The 12,790-nt window shown below is 38.6% G+C and overlaps 1 protein-coding gene across 2 annotated transcripts in view; it reads right to left on the minus strand.

The window, feature by feature from the left end:
• The window catches only part of sppl2 (signal peptide peptidase-like 2), a 35,026-nt gene extending 22,303 nt beyond the window's left edge, over positions 1-12,723 (minus strand). Inside the window, exon 1 of one of the 2 annotated variants that reach the window (XM_039766771.1) lies at positions 12,575-12,722. In XM_039766771.1, the coding sequence (XP_039622705.1) occupies positions 12,575-12,622 (48 nt within the window). In that variant the 5' untranslated portion in view covers positions 12,623-12,722. Of the gene's footprint in view, positions 1-12,574 lie in introns of both variants that reach the window. The other variant, XM_039766772.1, reaches the window with a different exon arrangement.
• Positions 12,724-12,790: the final 67 nt, after the last annotated feature.

The raw sequence follows: 12,790 nt of genomic DNA on the forward strand, positions 1-12,790 counted from the left end.
AAACAAAGCATTTAACGTGCTACTTTAGTTACGATTGGATTTGAGAAACTAGTAAATTAAACATTTTTAAGATGAAGTTTATGATGTTCTACTTTAATAACAAAATAAACTATGTGATTAAAGTGGAAATTTCGAAATTAAAGTTGACATTTCGTGCTTTTTTCCCCCCAGTGTGTGCCTTTTTTTTTCTCTGTACCCTAATATGCTTTCATATGACAATCAGATGGTCGGCTACAACTCGCCTTTTCATGGCGACTTTGATATCTGACAACTTCTTTTTTATTTTGGGCACTGTGCGACTTTGTGAACTTGAGCTTTAGAGTTTCTCCGACATGGAAGAATGTGGAAGCTGGCAAACGCACAGATTTATGCATCTGGATTTTTCCGCTTTTGTCCTTACGTCATGTTATAGTGCGAATTCTACACACGGCGTTATGTTTGAGACCCCAGGCCTGTATATGTTCATCCACTTGTGTCAAAGTCCAGTTTTTTTATAGCTTGTATATTTGCCGACCAGTAATAAAATTGAAAGTTAGGTAGAGCCATGTCATCTTCTGCTTTAGGTTTTTGTAGGGTCGCCCTTTGGATGCATAGATGTTTTGAATTCCAAATAAATGAGGTTATGATTGAATCTAACTTCTTAAAAAATAATTTGTTGATGTATATTGGAATGCTATGAAATAGAAAAAAAAGCTTAGGAAGGATACTCATCTTGATAATGTTAATTCTTCCAGCTAAAGTGAGATGAAGGGTGGACCATCTATGCAAGTCTTGTTTAAGTTTTTCCAAGCAGACAGCAAACTTTTGTTGATAAAGAGCTTTATGTTTACTTGTGATGTTTACCCATAGGTATTTAAACTGATCTGCGATGATAAAAGGGAAGGTGTCTAATCTAATATTGTGTGCTGGAGAGTACACTGGAAACAGCACACTTTAATTCAAATTAATTCTGAGACCGGAAATCTTTTGACATTCTGTTAGTGCCGTTTGGACCGCAGGCACAGGATTTGATATATACAGTACTATATCATCTGCACATAGTGAAATTTTCTGTTCAAGTCCTTCTCTGATAATCCCCTTTATCTCATAATTATTTCGACAATGAATTGCCAGTGGCTCAATGGCAATTGCAAAAAAGCAGTGGTGACAAAGGGCATTCTTGCCTAGTACCATGTTCTAGTTTGAAGCAGTCTGAAATAATATTGGTAATAAAAAACTGAAGCTTCTGGACTGGTATACAGCAGTTTAATCCATGCACATACAGTGGGATGCAAAAGTTTGGGCAATCTTGTTAATAGTCATTATTTTCCTGTATAAATCGTTGGTTGTTATGATAAAAAATGTCAGTTAAATATATCATATAGGAGACACACACAGTGATATTTGAGAAGTGAAATGAAGTTTATTGGATTTACAGAAAGTGTGCAATAATTGTTCAAATAAAATCAGGCAGGTGCATAAATTTGGGCACCGTTGTCATTTTATTGATTCCAAAACTTTTAGAACTAATTATTGGAACTCAAATTGGCTTGGTAAGCTCAGTGACCCCTGACCTACATACACAGGTGAATCCTATAATGAGAAAGAGTATTTAAGGGGGTCAATTGTAAGTTTCCCTCCTCCTTTAATTTTCTCTGAAGAGTAGCACCATGGGGGTCACAAAACAACTCTCAAATGACCTGAAGACAAAGATTGTTCACCATCATGGTTTATGGGAAGGATACAGAAAGCTGTCCCAGAGATTTAAGCTGTCTGTTTCCACAGTTAGGAACATATTGAGGAAATGGAAGACGACAGACTCAGTTCAAGTTAAGGATCAAAGTGGCAGATCAAAAAAAGATTTTGGATAGACAGAAGCGATGAATGGTGAGAACAGTCAGAGTCAACCCACAGACCAGCACCAAAGACCTACAACATCATCTTGCAGCAGATGGAGTCACTGTGCATCGTTCAACCATTCGGTGCACTTTACACAAGGAGATGCTGTATGCGAGAGTGATGCAGAGGAAGCCTTTTCTCCGCCCACAGCACAAACAGAGCCGCTTGAGGTATGCTCAAGCACATTTGGACAAGCCAGCTTCATTTTGGAATAAGGTGCTGTGGACTGATGAAACTAAAATTGAGTTATTTGGGCATAACAAGGGTCGTTATGCATGGAGAAAAAAGAACACAGCATTCCAAGAAAAAAACCTGCTACCTACAGTAAAATATGGTGGGGTGGTTCCATCATGCTGTGGGGCTGTGTGGCCAGTGCAGGGACTGGGAATCTTGTCAAAGTTGAGGGACACATGGATTCCACTCAGTATCAGCAGATTCTGGAGACCAATGTCCAGGAATCAGTGACAAAGCTGAAGCTGTGCCGGGGCTGGATCTTTCAACAAGACAACGACCCGAAACACTGCTCAAAATCCACTAAGGCATTCATGCAGAGGAACAAGTACAACGTTCTGGAATGGCCATCTCAGTCCCCAGACCTGAATATAATTGAAAATCTGTGGTGTGAGTTAAAGAGAGCTGTCCATGCTCGGAAGCCATCAAACCTGAATGAACTAGACAGGTTTTGTAAAGAGGAATGGTCCAAAATACCTTCAACCACAATCCAGACTCTCATTGGAACCTACAGGAAGCGTTTAGAGGCTGTAATTTCTGCAAAAGACGGATCTACTAAATATTGATTTCATTTCTTTTTTGTGGTGCCCAAATTTATGCACCTGCCTGATTTTGTTTGAACAATTATTGCACACTTTCTGTAAATCCAATAAACTTCATTTCACTTCTCAAATATCACTGTGTGTGTCTCCTATATGATATATTTAACTGACATTTTTTATCATAACAACCAACGATTTATACAGGAAAATAATGACTATTAACAAGGTTGCCCAAACTTTTGCATCCCACTGTATGTTCAGGCCAAACCCAAATTTTTACAATATAGTGAAAAGGTAGTTCTATTCAACCATATCAAATGTTTTTTCTGCATCCAACGATAATAATATCTACGAGGTGTTAGACTTTGTGAGTGAATAAATTACATTAAACGGTGACAAAGATTGGAAGCTATGTGTCTGCCTTCAATAAATCCAGTTTGGTCTTGTGATATTACCGGAGAAAGAACTTTGTCAATCCTACTGACAAGGACTTTGTAGAGTATCCTAATATCATTATTCAGAAGTGAGATTGGTCTGTATGATGCACATTGTAATAAGTCCTTATTTTGCTTAGGAAACACGGTAATTAATGCTTGGCGAAAAGTTTGAGGTAGAATGTTATTGTCTCTAGCTTCTGTAAATGTTGCTAATAAAAGGGGAACTTATCTTAATTGAGAATTTTTTATAAAATTCGCCAGGGTAACCATCACAGCCTGCTGCTTTCCTGCTCTGAAGTGAATTCATAGCATCTAGTTATTCTGATAGTGCCAGAGGTTTGTCCAATTCTTCTGCACTGAGAGTATCTAGTTGTGGTGTCTGTAATGCATCCAAAAATGTGTCTTGTCTTCTTTAGTCTGAGTAGAATATAAAGCCTTATAGTAGTCTCTGTCACATTTTCTTGAGGACGGTCTAGAACTAAAAAGGCTGGACGGAAAAATACCAAACTCGAAAATTAAGCCTCTGATGAGATGACGATGTGCTAGTTAGCCAAATCGTGCAAGAAGAAGAGGCACTTTAGAGGAACCCTCAAATACTGTAATTCTGCAATTAATTATGAATTCTTCTCATCAATTGCTATCATAATGACTTATTTTATGATAAGAAAGATCAGCATCAGAAATATGGAAAATAATTACTGACATTTTATAGAATAGTTTGGGTAACTTGGTTCCTAGGGTGCAAAGCCAACTAACACTCATGTGTGAATTTATGGAACTTAAATACTAAAATGTGTTACCTGGGAATTATTTAAGGTTTTTCTCTTGGACTTAAAGACTGTCATCATCACCACCATCATGGTTTTCATTTCTCCTTTGGGAGTATTCTGCTTTTTTAAACCATTATTTACTAATGAACATACTAGTGTACTGGGTATGACACTGAAGTAACTGTAACCTTTTATCATTCAGGGTCATTTGCCTGGGTGTCTGCTCTGCTCCATGTTAACTGTTATTATCTGGATAAAGTTAAGGTAGCAAACTTCACAGAAAAAAAGTTAATTAATAGGAAAATAATAAAAGAGCGTTAAAGCAATACAAGTATTTCTACATCTATACTAATAAAAGGCAAAGCCCTCACTGACTGACTCACTCACTCATCACTAATTCTCCAACTTTCCGTGTAGGTAGAAGGCTGAAATTTGGCAGGCTTATTCCTTACAGCTTACTTACAAAAGTTAAGCAGGTTTCATTTCAAAATTCTACACGTAACGGTCATAACGGTCGACAACGTCCTGCCATGTTGAACTTTCTTATTTATGGCCCAGTCTTCACGAAATTTGGTAGGCAGCTTCCCTGTGCTAACCGAAACCGATGTACGTACTTATTTCGGTGGTATGACACCACTGTCGGCCGCCATATTGAACTTTCCAACAGTCTTTGTTAGTTATGGGCCCATCTTCAAGAAATTTGGTACGCGGGTTCCCAACGCTAACTGAGTCCTACTTACATACATATATAGGTCCATAGCCAGCAGCTCGGTCGCTTTGTGAGGCGCCGTTGGGTCCCCCCTTCCTTGCTTTGCCACGGGATTCACGTCTCCCTGCTGATAACTGCAGCCTTTTTATGTAATCCACGGCTTCTTTGCTGTTTTATTGTTCGTTTATTACGATTGTACTTATTGTGTAGGTATTTTAGACTTACTTTACAATGTTCAGGTACCCATTTCCTTTATCGTTCCAACCGTACCCCCATTAACATGTTTATCGAGGTGATCACCATCGATCAAAGAACTGTCACTTACCGAGTGGTTTCCATGCCCGGAGATGGCACCTGCCTTTTCCATTCTCTGTGTTACATTTTGCACGGTCATATCAGGCTCACTCTTGATATCCGAAGGAACATTGTGTTTTATGTATTGAATGACTGGGACAGGTTCAAGGTGTGGACTGATGATGGTACAGGAGATACTGTAATTATACAACACAGGGGCACTATAATAGTGAAATGCTTAAGCCCTTCACCTATGGTTCTACATATGAATTGATGGCTGCTGCTGAATTGTTCAGTTGTTGCTTTCAAGTGTACTGAAATGGCCAAATATTTTACACCTTTGGACAACCGCCAATGCCTCTTAAACATCTTAGATTCACAGGTGACAATTTCAGTAGTGGACACTTTGATGTTTATGAATGTTTAAACTCTCAAAAGCTAGATGCGAAGTTATCGATGAAACCGGTTGTATGCTTACAACGCTTGACAGATGCCGAATGTCACTTCAACACAACAAGTCCTGCAAATACTGTCGTAATTGAAACAAACCATGAAACTCAAACCGATTATGACAGCAGCAATCCAAGCTGTGAGATTTGAGGCAAGATTGCTTTTCACATGGCCAACTGTACATTGCATGCTCAGCGCACACCTTGGTCATATTACAACTGGAGGGCCGAACTGACAATGTGGTATACAAAGCGATCCTTAAGAAATAATTATTGGTATATTTTCCCTCAGTTTAAAAAGGTTTACTTTTCTTCTTAATAAAAATTTTAAGGCAGTACTTCGCCGCTGTGAAGCGCGGGTATTTTGCTAGTCTATACTAATAAAAGGCAAAGCCCTCACTGACTGACTGACTGACTCACTCACTCATCACTAATTCTCCAACTTCCCGTGTAGGTAGAAGACTGAACTTTGGCAGGCTCATTCCTTACAGCTTACTTATAAAAGTTAGGCAGGTTTCATTTTGAAATTCTATGCATAACTGGAACCTACTTACGTACATATATACGGCCATAGCCTGCAGCTCAATCGCTGTGTGAGGCGGAGTTGCGTCCCCCATCATCACGCCTCCCACGTAATTGAGTGCCTGCCCATATAAGGCCGTATGTCAGCAGCAATCCAATAGACACGCTGCTGCTAAATATTCGTGGGTGAAGGACTGTGCTTATGCAAGCGAAGATGAGATGGTCAAGGATAGACTAGTGTTTGGCACAAACTCAGCGAAAGTGCGAGAGAAACTTTTAAGTGCCGAGTCTTAGCTAACATTAAATAAAGCCGTGGACATCGCAAGATCGCACGAGATAGCACAAGCACAGCTGAGAACCTTCGATGCATGTAAATTAAATTAAGTTCATAGACACGCTGCCGCTGGCATTTGTCATGCCTACGACGAATACGATATTCGCGAGATACAAGTTTAATGAGAAGACGCAGGGTATAAATGAGACCTTTGATCACTTTGTAACGGAGTTAAAATTGCTGTAACGGAGTTAAAATTTCTGGTGAAGGACTGTGCTTATGCAAACGAAGATGAGATGGTCAGGGATAGAATAGTGTTTGGCACAAATTTAGCAAAAGTGTGAGAGAAACTTTTAAGTGCCGGGTCTGAGCTAACATTAAATTAAGCCATGGACATCGCAAAATCGCACGAGATAGCACAAGCACAGCTCAGAACCTTCGATGCATGTACTCCGAGTGGCTCACATAAACTGACTGTGAACACAGTACACAGACAACAAGCAAGAGCTCCAAAGAGCGCTGAACAAAAAACACATTACACAATAGAGACGGCAGCAATAGAATATGAAGCGACTGACGCATACACGCATATTCATAAGTTCACCTACTGCAGAAACAAACCACACGGTGGAAAAAGTCAATGTCCAGCTAAAGGATGACAGTATAAAAAATGTGGTAAATTGAACCACTTCACTAAAGTTTGAAGGACTAGAAAAGGTAAACCCATGCATGCAGTGTGTGATGTCTCAGATAAAGAGAAAGACGCAGTTGATGCAGTAAGAAAGGAACAACCCTCTGAATCTGAACAAGCCTTTGTAGACATATTAATAGGAAAGCAAAGTGTAAAGCTTAAGTTTAAATTACGTTCATAGACACGCTGCTGCTAAATATTCGCAGGCAAATCCACAACTTAATACCAGGAATGCCTGTTAAACATCTTAGATTCATGAGTAAATTTGGGTAGTGATCACTTCGATGAATGAAACCTGTTATCTTTACAACGGTTGACAACGAAGATGAGATGGTCAGGGATAGACTAGACAAACACGGAATGTAACTTGAACACAACACATCCTACAAATACGAACCTGATTGAAACAAAAAATGATAATCAAATCCTTGATGACAGCAACAATGATAACAGTCACAAAACAATTACATTGACAATTATGTTACACTATTTTTAAAATGTTTCCTTTTCTTTTTCATAACTTCTTTAACACACTACTTCTCCGCTGCGAAGAGCAGGTATTTTGCTAGTCTCTTATAAAAGTAACTCCCACACTACAGTGCTTTTATAAAGGCAAAATAAAATAAGAAAAAATGATAATCATTCAATTTAAGGGAAAATTACACACATACTGTACCTGTATTTTGGTTGGAAAATGGTTGGAACTGAAACTAGCAGCCATAGGGACCACCAGAACTGTACAAAAAATACTGACAAGAGGTAGGTGAGAGGACCAATACTTAGGCCAAAAAAAAGAACCTGAAAGTGAAAATGGGAATGTTTTTAATAGTACTTTTAAGGTGGAAAATGTATGTAAATGATCCCAGTGGGTAAGCAAGGGATCAGCGTCTGTAACACTAGGTCCTTTGAGTTAATGCTATTCCTATTTTCTGTCCTTTACTCAGTACATTTGTGTTTTGCCAATGTTCAACACTCCCTTAATGTATAGGGCAAAATAAACACCATTGTTTTACGCATTTCTGTTTGACTGGGCACTCATGTTGGTATTCAAGGTTCCCTTGAACATCGGTTTTATTATGGGGGGATAAAGAATTTGAGGACTTAGCTCATCGTCATGCTTTTCTATAAATGAGTGTTTCAAGACATCTGACTCCTTTAATATTAAACTCTGGTCCTCTCACACAGAATTCCACAGCCTAACAGGCGCACAAGTGACCAAATCACCTGACCTAAAGAAGAAAAATAAGTTTAGCCCCGAAGACTGGCATCACAGTAGTCACTTTCTCATTATAGGCTTGCATGTTGATCACTGTTACAATATTACACTGTGGAATTACTGCCAGTAGGAAATTCAAAGCTGTGCTGGACAGGCACGCAAATAAAGAGTGCAGGTAGGATAAAACATTGAGAAAGCAAGATTCTCTGTAGTTTGTTATGCCTACAGTTCCATTCCATCCATGATCCAGGTCAGGGACAGAAGAGCTGTCATCAAGGACAATCCAGAAACCAAACCTGAACTCCCACGCTTATTCACAGAAAACGTTTAAGAGTCATCTGTTATCCTAACAGAAACATCTATAGAATGTAGTGGGAAAACCATAGTACATGGAGAAAAACCCAGACATTCCCATAATACATGGAGAAAAACCCAGACAGTCAGGGAGAATGTGCACTGTCTTCAAAGGTAATGCCAACACACTGAAGCTGTGAGGCAGCCATAGAGCAACACAAACTGGTGCATTGTCATCTAGTAGTTATATGCCATTATTTCATATTTTCAGAAATTACTACAAAAATGTTTACAAATTTCTATATTATTCTACTAAGCTTGCCATAAACTGATATGATTGTAGTAGACAACTGGCAGCAACATTTTTATTTCAAGTTTTCATGCACAAGAGAAAACAGTAAATAATATAACAATGGCAAATGATTTGAAAAACATCCATGAACAAAGGTATCATGTTACTAGTGTTGCATAATCCACATGTCCATCATCCAGTCGAATGCTCCAAGTGTGCAAATTGCATACATTTTATGCTAAAATATTAATACTTAAATCTGAAAAACTGCTCAATGAAAGAGAGCGAAAATTGGGTCTTCAATTCAAAGACAAAGAATTATGGTAATGCGTTTTTCCTGTTTAATTTCAAAGTTGATTTTTCCAGAAGTATTAATACTATAGGAAAAATGCATATGTTTTGCTCATTTTGTACATATGACATGGATAACAGACATGTAGATCATGTGACATGAGTAACTCATGCCTTGGATGTTTTTTTTACATCATTTTCCATTGGACAGACCTGGGTCCTCATGTATGAATGATGCGTACGCACAAAAATGTTGCGTAAGAACTTTTCCATGTTCAAATCGCAATGTATAAAACCTACACTTGGCGTAAAGCCACGCACTTTTCCACGGTACCTCATACCTTGTTGTACACAAGTTCTCCACTCGGTTTTGCAGACTGGCGGCACCCAGCACCAAAGAAGTGCTACTGTTCCTGTGTGGTTACTTTTTATTTTCCTGACACGGCTTTATAAATACACTGAAACTAACTGCATATTGTTTATTAGTGTAATGCATCCGATTGTAATTAACTTGTAACAATATAATGGTCCAGGGAACAGCCATAGTATTCCAAATACCATAACTGCTTTAGCGTTGTTACTCTAACTGCACCTTCTTCTTTTTCTTCTTCAGCTGCTCCCATTAAGGGGTTGCCACAGCGGATCATCTTTTTCCATATTAATCTCACTGCACCACTCGGAGTATTTATATCACTGTATCTGACTGTGAATCACAGCAGAAGCTGATCGAGAGGAGAATTATCGGTATACAGCTTCAAGCACACGCTGTCTCAGCCATGGCAAAATGTTTCAAAGCCTTTCCTGTACGTACGGACCTCGCGGTTCAGAAATAGTTTCATCCCAAGAACTATAAACGCACTCAAATAATTACTCCTTGTAGAACTGTTTGTACTTATAAGTACAATTACCCCACTGTAAACTTACACTACAGTTATAATGTTACACAACCTGCGCCACTTTATAAAGCGCGTATTTACATATAATGACGATATTATTTTTAAGATGCAATGCAGCAAAATATGTTGATTATATTATACAAATAAAACTTTAACTTAATTGAAATAATCTGTATTGTTAATAATTAAACATGTGAGGACACGGTGCCGCAGCGCTTGCATGTTCACGTATTGTTCCTGCCTTGTGCTGTATATTTACTGAGACTGGAGCGGCACTGGAAGGATAGACTGATAGAATAATTAAACACGTACTATGAAGATATTTCAATTTTACTTAAACGTTTTGAAGAATCGTCGTTGTAAGCTTACAGATGGCTTAACGTCTATTACAGAGCTGATTGTGTGGTGATTGGGTATTTGGGGAAAGAAAAGTAAGGACAAGAATTGAAGGTTAGTACGTTTGAAACAGACAGTACTGCTACAATAAATTACTTCATGGAAGGTCACACATGGCGCAGCAGCATCTTGTGTGAGACATGAACAATCACTGTGCCATCGTGTTCTTAATAACATTCTTACATTCCAATCATCATGAAAATGATATCATTTATATATCTCAGTATTTTAATTATTCAGAGAGTTGTAATATCACAAATGTAATGGATTCTGTGTCCTGTTGGAGAAAGAGAAAGAATGGAAGCACGTAGTGATTCACACACATACAGCACATTGAAGAGCAAGTACAAAACAAAGCATTTAACGTGCTACTTTAGTTACGATGGGATTTGAGAAACTAGTAAATTAAATGATTTTAAGATGAAGTTTATGATGTTCTACTTTAATGACAAAATAAACTACGTGATTAAAGTGGATATTTCGAGATTGAAGTTAACATTTTGTGCTTTTTTCCTACTCTATGCCTTTTTTTCTCACTGTACTCTAATAAGCTTCCATATGACACTCAGACGGTGGGCTACGTCTCACCTTTTCACGGGAACTTTGATATGTGACAACTTCTTTTTTTATGTCAGGTACTCTGTGACTTTGTGAACTTGAGATTGTTTCTCCAACACGCTATGTCACTCAATCAACTTCCTTTTGTTGATTATACCACTGTATAAACCAACAAATAGTAAGTTTTTCTTTGCCTCCACTTGGTATTCGCTGAAATTCTTATGTTTTCCCTCTTGCTTTTGCCATTGCCTTTTCACAGAATGCTGAGCTTAAGGTCTATTTATATTGATTTGCATATTCAAAGAGGCGGAATTCTGGGAAGAGACGGGGTGGGACAGAAGACGCATGCACGTGTGTTAGTTTTCACGCTGATCAGGATTTATGGAGTAGAAGAACACGGAAGTTGGAGTACGCACAGATTCCTGCATCTGGAATTTTCTGTGCGTAAGCACATTTCGGCTTTTGTGCTTACATCATATTATAGTGTGAACTCTACGCACGGCGTTATACATGAGGTCCCAGGTCACCATGATGTCTCATTACATCATAAACTGTTTTCTCTCCATTCTGTATAAAAACATGAAATGAAAACTGTTTCACAGCCATCACATCAAGCTATGTGGTGTAAGTAGCATTTCAATTAATGTTACTTTTGGGTGGTGTATTCCTTTAAAAAGAATGATTTCAATGAATGTAAAACATTGATTCCTGTGTCTTTTCAGAAACTCTAAGAAATTCGTCAGTGTTAAAACCATAAAACTGCATAGTGTGTGTGTGTTTCTTTCAGTGTACAATTTGCTTGGTTGTATTTAACATTATTTTTGTGTCGTGTATTTTTTTGGTACATGCCATTTTGTGCTTTAAGGCGTGAATGTTACGATCAGCAAATTGATAAATGAATGTGGGTATGTTCTACGATTAACCCCATCCTAGTCTGTATCCTGTCTTGTGGTTGTCTGCCAGTGAAGGCACCAGCTCCCAATGGCCCTGAAATGAAAAAGTGGGTTAGAAAATGGATAGACGGATGATATGTAATAGTGTATGGCAGATGAAAACCGAGTTTTATCATTTCTATTGAATTGTTCTGTGCGTTAGGCTTCAGTGTTTGACTTCTGAGTTTAAGGATCATTTAAACGCCATGTACAAAAGAAACCCCTTTAATCTGAACTTGATGCTTTCAGCAACTATTTTCTTTTAGAAAAGAAATTTACAACTGCCTTAGCAATTCACTTACCATTGAGCTGAGCTGTAAAAGTCTCTGTGTGGTACATCGAGCTCATTGATAATGTTTAAGTTATGGGCTGAATGTTCTAATGACAATCCGAACAGATTATGGGTAAAAGTTCATACGCTGCAAATCATGGAAACAGTAAACTACTTTAAGTTTTTTTTTTTTTACAACATATTTAGAATATAAAGTTTGATAGACCACCTGTCTCCACAAAAGCAAAACACAAAAAATCCGATTTCTCTAAATGTTAGAAACAAATGGGTTAGTAATTACAACAGTTTAAACTCAACATGCATGTAGTAAATTAACAATCATGAGACGTGAGACTGGTTCACAACAATTAGTTCCGTTCATGACCATTAGTTCCCCGCACATAAACTGTGCCGTCTCCCGCTAAACACAATATGCCCAGTCGCTGAAATCTCATCGGCATTTTCCTAACACGCCACCAAGTGGTCACCTTGTTGGACAATCCCTGTCTGGACCCCTCAAAGCTCTCAGTTCGGTTTCCAATTTACACCTTCTTAGGCCCGAATATCTGCGGAGCCCCTTTGGGACGGTGCTCGCATGTTTGCCCATCACAACCAATCTTCAGTCGCTCACCTGTTTCAGCAGCATAGCCCCGAGCATCAGGGCCACCAGATCCCTCATGATGTGCTGCCTATGTTGATGATTGCACCCTTCAATCACATTCAGACTCGGTCCACCATCTGCTGCCTGCCGGACCAGGGCCCGCCCACGCCGTTCGCTGATAGGGCCTTTCTACTCGCGGCATCTTTCATATCGCCTTCTGATTCGCTAAATTCTACATCAATATTA

Source organism: Polypterus senegalus, chromosome 10, assembly GCF_016835505.1.
Source record: "Polypterus senegalus isolate Bchr_013 chromosome 10, ASM1683550v1, whole genome shotgun sequence".
Lineage (NCBI taxonomy): Eukaryota > Metazoa > Chordata > Cladistia > Polypteriformes > Polypteridae > Polypterus > Polypterus senegalus.